The sequence below is a fragment of the Epinephelus lanceolatus genome, chromosome 10 (assembly GCF_041903045.1).
Source record: "Epinephelus lanceolatus isolate andai-2023 chromosome 10, ASM4190304v1, whole genome shotgun sequence".
Classification (NCBI taxonomy): domain Eukaryota; kingdom Metazoa; phylum Chordata; class Actinopteri; order Perciformes; family Serranidae; genus Epinephelus; species Epinephelus lanceolatus.
In genome coordinates, this window is record NC_135743.1 from 20,028,294 (window position 1) to 20,038,524 (window position 10,231).

General features: G+C 39.3%; 1 protein-coding gene across 1 annotated transcript; it reads left to right on the forward strand.

Annotated features, from left to right (window-relative positions):
- The first annotated feature begins 7,426 nt into the window (after positions 1-7,426).
- Positions 7,427-9,524, forward strand: utp11 (UTP11 small subunit processome component). Its single transcript, XM_033641359.2, has 8 exons — positions 7,427-7,622; positions 7,812-7,873; positions 8,012-8,114; positions 8,239-8,358; positions 8,575-8,668; positions 8,788-8,918; positions 9,069-9,179; positions 9,276-9,524. Exons 1-8 carry the CDS (start codon positions 7,563-7,565, stop codon positions 9,357-9,359), a joined length of 765 nt encoding a protein of 254 aa, XP_033497250.2. The 5' UTR covers positions 7,427-7,562; the 3' UTR covers positions 9,360-9,524.
- The last annotated feature ends 707 nt before the right edge of the window (positions 9,525-10,231 follow it).

Here is a 10,231-nt window from a genome sequence, read left to right on the forward strand (position 1 = left end):
CCTTTCTGTGCTGGTACTGAAATACACCGCTGAATGTTTCTCCTTCACACTTTCAGACAGATAGCATTGCTCTACTGCTTCTCATGATATGAAGAATTCAGAGTGGTTGCCAGCACCATGCACCTTCAGTGGTTGGTGTTTTCAACCTCAGATGATGTAACTCAAACAGAACGACACTAGACTGATATGAGATTCTGTATGCTGATACCAGGACTGTTTCAGAGGAAACATTGTGTTGTTCTTTACAAGGAAATTTAAAGAAAGATCAGTGACTCACAAATATGTGTCATATAGGATTTAAAAAGCATCTACAAGAGGAGTTCGTTTACTGTCCTACAGAGGCGGGCTTAGACATTAGTTTACATAAAACTGCTCACAACAAGGTCTGTGAATTATCTTGAGCAAGCGTCATGACTTTTGGAAAGAGACATAGCTGATTTGTTTTTTGGCATTTTGAGCACCACAGCTGAGTGCAATCCATCCATCCTTCCATTTTCATCCACTTATGCAGGGCAGCAGGCCAAGCAAAGCACCCCAGACATCCCTCTCCCCAGCGACACCTTCCAGCTCCTCCTGGGGGACCCCGAGGTGTTCCCAGGCCAGATGAGATATGTAATCCCTCCAGCGTGTTCTGGGTCTGCCCTGGGGCCTCCTAACAGTGGGATGTGCCCGAAACACCTCTAGCTAAGATGTTGGAGCTCCTTATTTCTAAGGCTGAGCCAAGCCAAACTCATTTTGGTGCCATCCAGTTCCATTATACTGGAGAAAATGGCTATGGCTGATAACTCCAACACTCGGCATCTCACACCAAAACAATCTAAATTGATAAAAAGCACGACAGGGAAGGAGAAAAATATGCATTTCTGATTTTGGGGTGAACTGTCCCTTTAAAGCAAGAGTTCAACATTTTGGTAAATATGCAATTAGCTTTGTTGTCGAGAGTTAGTTAAAAAGATTGATACAACTCTCATGTCTGTCTGATATATATGTCACTGAGGCCAGCAGCCACTTAGCTTAGCTTAGCTTAGCTTAGCTTTGCTTAGCATTAAGCCTGAAAGAAATGAACAAAAATAATACTGACTGTGCATTGTATAATCCAGTGGTTCCCAACTGGTGCAATCCCAGGGTCAAGATTTGAGTCTGGACATGTTGTCCAGCTAGTTTTCTGTCTCTGTCAAATTGTTGTCCGTTAGTCACTCACTCTACAGCAAGACACGGCACTTCAAAATAAAAGCTCTGTGCCAGAAGTTCATTGTACTTAAAAATAAAGTGTGTTTTTTACAAACTTGACATGTTTGCGAGTCACTTGCGGTCCATTCAGAATGGACCTGCGAGTCACTTGCGGTCCATTCAGAATGGACCTGCGACCCACTAGTTGGGAACCCCTGGTATAATCCATTGTTGGATTTAACTCGTGAAGATTTAAATAGTTTCACATCTGTTTAAACTATGTAAATCACACTAAGCACACTAAATTCAAAGCATTAAAACACGACTAGTACATGTTTGGGATGTTTTTGGAAATGCAAAAGCAGCTGCAGAATGTCACACATGAAATATCTCAGTAAACACAGAAGACCTTTTTTACACAACTGCAAACATGTGACTCTTGTCTCTCATGGTCTCATGGTCCTGTGACAACTGAAAGAGTGGTCTGACCCCTGTTTTCCCCACAACCCCTTAATTATAAATTCTAATTTTACACTCTGAGGCGTGGTCCTGTCAGACTGCGTGCAACAAATTAGAGGATAGATGCCTGTCAATTCATCATGGGACAAATGACCTGATGAGTCCCTCGCTGCTTCTTTCTGTGTAAAAAGGTTAAGGGTAGCTCTTTTTACCTACAACATTAAACAGCTCTCTGTTTTAGTTTTGAAAAAGTTTAAAGGTTCACAGGGGTTAAATGACTAAGTAATGAGTCTAGAGTGTCAAAACATACACTGAAGAAAGCATATCAAGGGAAAAAGCAAGTGTCAGAACATTTGTATCTGTATGGAAAAGCTAATTAAAGCAAACTATCTTTGCAGGATATTTTCTATTGATGAAGACTACGATAACATTAAATTTAAAACATACTTTACCTTTTTGAAGCAGCACATGAACAGTGACGATGGCGTCTCAGGTGACTGTTATGCTGCTAAATAAAATTCAAACTCAATTGTAAACCTCAAACTCTTTTTACAGACGTGTGGTTTTGGAACACCTGAGTGAAATTAACTCTAATGAGCGCCAAGGCTCTGAGCAGCAGACTAATGAGGCAATGCAATTGTTAACAGTCCCATTTAAGTAATGAGTGGGTAAGTCTTGTAACAGTATTTGTGTCTTTTCATCACATACATAATGGCGAGTGGAAACTGTAGCATGATGCACACAATAACATAATAAAAGGTGTCTGTTGCTTTAGCATTATGAGGATGATACAGAGCTGCCTTTTAAAGATAATCTCAAAACAAACTATCAAAAAATCATCAGCTGAAGGATCCTTTTGATTATACTGGCCATAATAGCTTATTTTACAGAACACTTGAAGCATGCTTTGCCTCATCTGAAACCCATCCACTTCTCGCCACTTCACTGCTGTGATTGTCTGGAATATAAAACAGGTTATTCTACCATATACACTTCAAAACTCAAGCAGGGAAAATAAGCACAGTATTGGCGCTTAATTGTAGACCATTTTTGTTTTACAAGAGTTTGTGGTTATGGTGAGAATCCCACCCAGGAGTGCACTTACTGTATGGCTCAGGCATTCAGAAGTGGAGGGGGATATTTGGAGGTAAGGTAGGAATGTTCAATAACCTGTGGTGAAAAGTTGCCGTTGCCCTTTTGTTGACAGCCGTGTAGTTTTTGTCCATCATCAACATTATCTTTGGTGTTAGGGCTGACAAATCTTCAGAAAGGTGTTATATTCGTTTCTTAGAGTATACGTGATCTTTTCAAGTGGAATGCAGGTGTTCATTTAAAAAAAAAAAACCAAACAAACCTGGCAATGGGAAGATGGGAATCAGACTTCCATGTCACCGCTATGCACTTCCTGGTAATGCTCAAAGCTATTTCCAAAAACCTCTTTTGGAAGCTCCGTAAAAGAAGCTGTCTAGAAGAAAAGAAGTGGGTCCAATGGAAAAGAAAATCCTCCAAGTTTTGTCATGACTTAACTAAAGTTGTGCCAAAATGTATCGGGCTTTGTGTTTATGGTTTTTTTTTACCATTTTTAAGCAACACAACATTAGTTCTTGATGGTTCTCTCCTGCTACTTGACTGGATGCTGTTGGAATGGTTCAAACAAAATGGATTTTGGAAGTGTTCACTTGCTTCGAATGAGCAGTGTTAATGTTAGCTGATTCAGGAAATGAAGGGAAATAAATTGATCTGTGTCACACATTTTAAATACCAATAATCTCTGGGCTTGAGGGAAGGTATCAAGTATTTTTGAGTCAAAAGGCTCAAGTCCAAGTGAAGACATGAGTTACTGCTGTTAACGTTTGAGTCTAAAGTCATCAAATTTGTGACACCAGGCTGACTCAATTTCAAGTCATAGGACCCGAATCCACACCTCTGATACAAATTATGTTTCAAAAGAAAAAGTACTCATTCTGCAAGTTGTTAATATTGACGCATTAATACATAAGTAGGACTTGACTGTTGTAGTTCAGGGAGGAAAGAAGAATTCTGATACATACATTTGTAATAGTACAGTACAGTTGTATTAGTAATTGTATCGTTGAAATCAGGCGCTTGGGCAGTGACTTGAGGCTTCAGACACTGACAAAAGAAAAGCCGTCCTTTAACATCTGCATGATATTCAGCTGGCCACCGTAACAGTTTGACAACGGTAAATTTCCTGTGAAAACGGAAGTGTATTTTGCAAGAAGACAGTGCATGTAACAGTCAGAACTTGACACAGCATCCCAGAACGTTAACAACCAATGCACCCAGGGTACCTCGCACATTGTATCTGGATGCAGGAAGTCCAGCTGTCTATGTGATGAGGTTGGAGTGAGAATGTGTTGAATATTTGAAAATGCATTGTATTTTATGAGCTTATCGAATGTTTTTAAATTCTAAATCTGAAAAAGGATTGGTAACTGTAGCTGTCAAATAAAAGTAGTGAAATAAAAAGTAGAAAATTTCCCTCTGAACTGTAGCAGAGCTCAAGTATAAAGTAGCAGAAAATAGAAATGATTCAAGTCGTAGCACCTTTAAAATTAGACTTAAGTAATTGCACTTAGCTTTGTTCCCACGGCCAACGACTAATTTAACAGACAGACTTTTGAATCTGTCTGCTGTTGTTTTGCTGCCTTGTGTTAATTTTAGGAGATGCAACTAAATAATCACACAGGAGGTAGGAACTTCTAGCTCATGCATTTTTTAACTGGGCTGGCCTGGCGGCTCGCTGCAGATGAGGACCAACCATGGTCAGGGGAGACATACCAAAGCCCTGAGCTCAGCCCAAGTGCAGCAGTCTTACAATATGTCAGCAGTGTTATTTTTACAGGGTCATATTAGAAAACCAAACGGATCTGCATCTGCCCCACAAGGGCATTCCTTCATTGCTGACCCTGAACAAACCCACAACCTCTTGTCCTCCTGCTCTTGCATCAGCTTGTTACAAGCCCCCGATTTCCAAAGTAGTATTTACCCCTGTCGTAGCTCACCAGGCATTTCACTTGTAATGATAAATACTCCCATGAATTAAACAGCAAGGAGCCAAGTAAGTCAGGACACAGACATTTTACCCGTAAATCCTGCCTGCTGTCTGTGTTTGCTTAGTTAAACACGTTAGTGGGTGATTGAACCAGCTGGGCCTTGGGCTGAAACCTTCACAGGAATCAGGATCATTAGCCATCAGACTGATAAACAAGCCTGTGACATAATGTGGAAACACTGATCCCATTCATAGGTTGAATCACCCGCAAAACATTCTGCATGTCGGGCAAATCTCACATATATAAAACAAATTCCTCGTGGTTGGTGAGGGGATAGTGAGCTGCCATGGGGGGAAAATAGACGTTTAGTGGAATATCACTCTCTGTCCTGAGGCTTCTTCTCACATCCACAAAGAGTTGGGAGTCTGGGTGAGATTAGAGGACTGGTGCCATTGCGGCTTTGTCTTTGTCTATCCACTACCCAAAATATCATGTCAGGAAGTGGAAAGTCTTTTCCCCCAGAGTGGAGTGATGACCCCCTCATTGTCCAAGTTCCTGCAGCACTTTTTTCCTCTGAAAATGAAGGAAAAAAAAGTGTGTGAGAAGTTTTTAATGTCACGGAGCTTCTGTGTAATCTCCGTTAGGTCTATTGGTCTGGACGTAAATCAAAACAAGGGTCTGGAACCCCAACGGAAACATGCAATAAATGTCCATGTTGGAAAAACATAAACTTGTTACCAATTAGTGTTAACTGTGCGCTTTGGCAAATGCAGGCCTTCATTATAATGACCAAAATAATTTGGTGTTTGAACAGTGCAGCCAAAACATATTAAGTCAGCAGCACTGTGATGACCCTCGCTTGTTCTGAAGAGCATCCTGTGCCAAGCCTGGCTTGTACACAACTCCTTAATGGCAGATACCAATTATACTGGTCTTCTACTTTGATGAATATAATTAAACCCACTTCCCTTCACCAGTAAGCCCTGTAATGCAACTTTTGTGGTCTTGAATATTTAAAGCCAAATTAAATATTGCAGAGCTTTGAACTTTAATGACATGAGGTTATTAAATAAGGAACGATATTAAGGAAACTGGATGGTGACGTCCTTCAAATGTTATTCTATTTCCATCCATTTATTATTTCTTAAATTATTCATTCACATAATACCAGTGGTGGAAGAAGTATTTGGATCCTTAAAGTAAAAGTACCATAAATAAAAATATTCCACATAAAGGCACAAGAAAAGGTCCTGCATGAAAACCTTACTTAACTAGAAGTATAGTAGGCCCTACAGCAAAAATGAGAATGTAATATGTTTCTTTATATATAACAATAATGGAAAAATGTGCATAAACCAGTGAGATGCATTTTAATGTTGTAGCTGGTGAAGATGAAACAAATTTAAACTACTGTGGAGCAGTTAAATCCATAATAATCACTCATATTTTACAAACTCACAATATGTTTTGTTTGTAAAATCTCAATCTGCAAAGTAACTAGACAAGCAGTCAATGTGACATAAAACATACAGCTTTTTCCTGTGAAATGTGCAGCAACATACTGAAAAACTCAAGTTAAGTGCAAATATTTTAATACTTGAGTAAATGTACTTAGTTACTGTCCACAGTTAAATGATACTTATAGTATGATTCCGCAGTCAGAGGCTCAGACAAGGCTCTGCAACAACCTGGCTGAGGGTATGAGGCTGTCTGAGTCACTGTCTTCATTTAAGTCTCTCCTAAAAACGTACTTCTATTGGAAACCACATCCATATTTTTTTTCTGAGTTGTCTATTTTATTGCTATCTTATTGATTTTAATTCAGATTTATGGGTGAATTCTGGGTGACTGGGACAGAAGGTCAAATGGGGACAGTGTAACTAAACAGCATTTATTTTCTCGCCTTACGAGTGACAAAAAAACATTTATTTTCTAACGCCATAGTTGTGAAACCACATAATTAAATTGCATTTATTTTGACCTTAAGTATTGTTATCACCTCGAACATTTTTGTTTAACCCAATTAAATGCGTTCAATGAATTTTGGACTTTAAGGATTTTTTTTTTTTACCTCAATTAAATGTGTTCAATGAAATTTGGTGGGAGAGAATAAAGGGAGGATGTTGAATGGAGAGGGTTTTTCTGACAGTGAGGAAAGGCAGCTTTATATTGTATGACTTGTGAATGGATTTTAGCAGTAAAGTTAAACAGAAACATACATAGAGTCTTAATTCACTGTGATAGGATTTGGATCAGTTTACACAAAAGCGTCTGTCACACTTTCGGGGAGGACATTCAAAAACTGTCCCAATCACCCTTAATTCACCCTACCTTCATTTTAGTTTTAGCCTTTTACTTTGGTGAGACGTTATGACATTTTAGTTTGCTTCATTCTCCTTGTGTTTTAAATGTGTTTTAGTTTTATTTTAAAGCACTTTGTAACTGTGTTTTGAAAGGTGCAATATAAATAAAGTTTATTAGTATTATCACATCAGCAGTGTGCAACAAGATGCTGCTCCTATCACATAACATTTCTTCATGAGTGCAACAGCACCATCTACTGTTTGTTGCGTGGTACTACAACACGTAGCATTAAATTCACAGCATTTTATCAACCGAGAAAATCAGTATTTTTTATTCCGTTTCTTGTCAAATTATACAGAATAATTTAAGGATTTTTTTTAAGGTGAGTATTTGCCCGATATATCACCCCAAAGATATTTTTTATGTGAGTTGAGTTGCGAATCTGCGGACCGGAAATGTAAATGACACGGCAGGAACCCACATGTTCAGCTACCGGGGAAACACTAGAGCTGAAGCAGCAGGGAGGTTCCAGTGTACAGCTCATTAAAGCCCTACATTTACCCTCTCTAACTAAAATATTCAGCTTTATCACACCGAGGGACATTTCTCAAAATGTCTTCGTTCAGGAAAGCGTTGAAATCCCGACAGAAAAACCACCATGAAAGATCTCAGGTGAGCGTTTCAGTGTTTTGCTGCTAGCTTGTTAGCTTGCTAGCCTGCAGATATGTTATGTTATGAAGCGCCCTGTGCACTTTTTAAGATGTCTCCATATGGTCACCAAGCTAATAAATATAATGCTATGTTCCTGTGACACCCGCAGCAATAAATGATAATATTGTATGTGTCATTTTGTTTGACCAGCCTGGTTTCAGGAAACATCTGGGGTTGCTGGAGAAGAAGAAAGACTACAAACTCCGTGCAGAGTGAGTTAACACAAGTTTAAGAGACATGTTTTATGTCTTTTAAGGCTTTGGATTCAAAAGCATACACCTTTTAATGTGAAACATCTTTGAGGAATACGTCTTGTAATAGCTTATGTTGTCACTTATGTTGTTTTATAGTGATTATCACAAGAAACAAAACACTCTTGCTGCTCTGCGAAAGAAAGCTCTGGATAAGAACCCAGATGAGTTTTACTACAAGATGATCAACGCCCAGCTGCAGGTAAGAGGAGCATCATCATCAAAGCAGCAAGACAGAGAAAATGAAATACTCTAGTTAAATCGTCTTATCTGATCTCTGGTTCTAACACTTGACATGTGTGGCTTATTTTGTGGCATGGTGACAGGATGGCGTTCACGTAGCAAAGAAAGGCACTGAGGACGTGGAGATGACAGAGGAGCAGAAGAAAGTGATGAGGACGCAGGATATCAAATATGTGGAGATGAAAAGGGTTGCAGAGGCCAAGGTAAGCTTATTTTGTAACATGTAATACATCATGTATCACTCAATTTTTTCCCTGATGTAAGTTATCTTACATTTTGAATAAAAGAGCACAACAAAAATGGATTTGATTATGCACGCAAAACTCAATCACAGATGTGTTACAGCCATTATTCTCCACAAATAGGGTGTCAGTGGTTGCCCCTTGTAAATTATTGTGCCTTTTATCATTTGCTTTCAGAAAATTGAGAGGCTGAAAGGAGAGCTTCATCTTCTAGACGCGGGCAGCAAACAAAAAAACAAGCATACATTCTTTGTGGATTCCAAGAAGGATGGTAAATAAAACCATACAGCAGTAAATCAGGATGTGAACAAACATCCTTGTCTTTGTGGGTTTTTAATAATTATTTGGTTACTTGAAAAGTTACAACTAAAATTTACTGTGTCTCCTCAGTGGAGTCATTCGACCTGGCGAAACACCTGGACACAGCTCCTGAGCTGGTGGACAGAGTGTACAACAGACCAACGCTCACAACTCTGGAGACGAAGAGCGTCCAGGGAGCTGTGGATCCTCACAATGTGAAGGTCTGTGTTTGTCATGCATGTAGATCAGCCTCTTTTGTGGTGTGACCATCACAAAAAAATGCTTCATTTACATTTTGGTGAGTAAATGTTCAGTTTCAGCTGCATTTTAACCACTGCTGGTTCTTGTTTTCTCCTCACTCCTAACTGCAGAAGTTGGCCAAGCAGAGGAACCATCAGTATAAGATCCTTTCCCAGAGGATTGACAGAGAAAAAAAAATGTTTGTGATCACACAGAAGATTCAGACCCGCAAGGACCTACAGGTGATGAGAAGGAGGCAAGCATTTTGGTTTCAGTTGCAAATGAGTGTCAAGCTGTCAAATTAACAGCAAGATCTTTTTTTTAACTCTGTGCACCAGGATAAGAACAAGAAAGTGAAGGTAAAAAAGGAGACAACCAGTGCTGCAGCTATCTACAAGTTTGAGGCCAAGAGGAAACGCTGAGCGGGGTGTAATCACCAATTTTGCCAACAAGATACTGGTGAAATAATGGACTTGTAGACAATGGGATGATTCTCATTTCCTCAGATGTTGCTCCAGCTACACAGTTTTGTACATATTTATCTACAATTTTTAGTTTCTTTCAAATAAATATCAGAATTACACACATTTTTGTGTTTTTTTTTAAGCTAATACAACTTGTGGTTGACCTCGTTTTGGGACAGTAGAGTTTTTATGGGTTTTGATGCATATGGAGAGATTTGCCTGATAGGCATCAAAGACAACGACATGATTAGTAAAAGAGGCATCTGGCTGAATTTGAGCTGAGGATGTCATATGTGCTCCAGTCAGCTGAGCCATCTGACTTGTGGCAGTGGATTGTATTTTGTTCTTGTACCAGTAGGTGGCATTAGTGTCCTTTATACAACTATCTGGGAGACAAAAACTGTTGGTGGCTGGAGACATTGGGACATCCACAGAGAGCAGCCTGAGCAGACAGTCAGTGACACAACATTTTGACATTTAGACTTCAGAGTTTAATTGTGGTTGTGATGTTGTCTGTAAGATGTCAGTGATGTCTTCTGTCTGTGTCGCAAATGGTTCTCAAGTAGGTTTTGGGCTCTCTAGTTTAGAACAGAGGAGTTGAATCCCCTAAAATCAGAATATATGTCCATTCCTTGATTACCAAGTAAAGTCATTCATATTCCTTTAGTCCGTAAGCATCCATGGATCAAAAGACTCAAGTGCTTTTCATAAATATTAACCCAAGTGAGCATTATTTTAACAGGATAAAGTGGTGTTATGTTGGTATGCTGGGTGCCATAACCCTTGGCTGCCGTGAAACAAGTGTGGTAACTCTGATGCTCTGTCTGTTG

Excerpts from the sequence above, each read along its gene's own strand:
- utp11 (XM_033641359.2), top strand. The coding sequence starts at position 7,563 with ATGTCTTCGTTCAGGAAAGCGTTGAAATCCCGACAGAAAAACCACCAT. Across the intron at positions 7,874-8,011 it reads GACTACAAACTCCGTGCAGA|TGATTATCACAAGAAACAAA; the intron begins GTGAGTTAACAC and ends GTTGTTTTATAG. Across the intron at positions 8,919-9,068 it reads TGGATCCTCACAATGTGAAG|AAGTTGGCCAAGCAGAGGAA; the intron begins GTCTGTGTTTGT and ends TCCTAACTGCAG.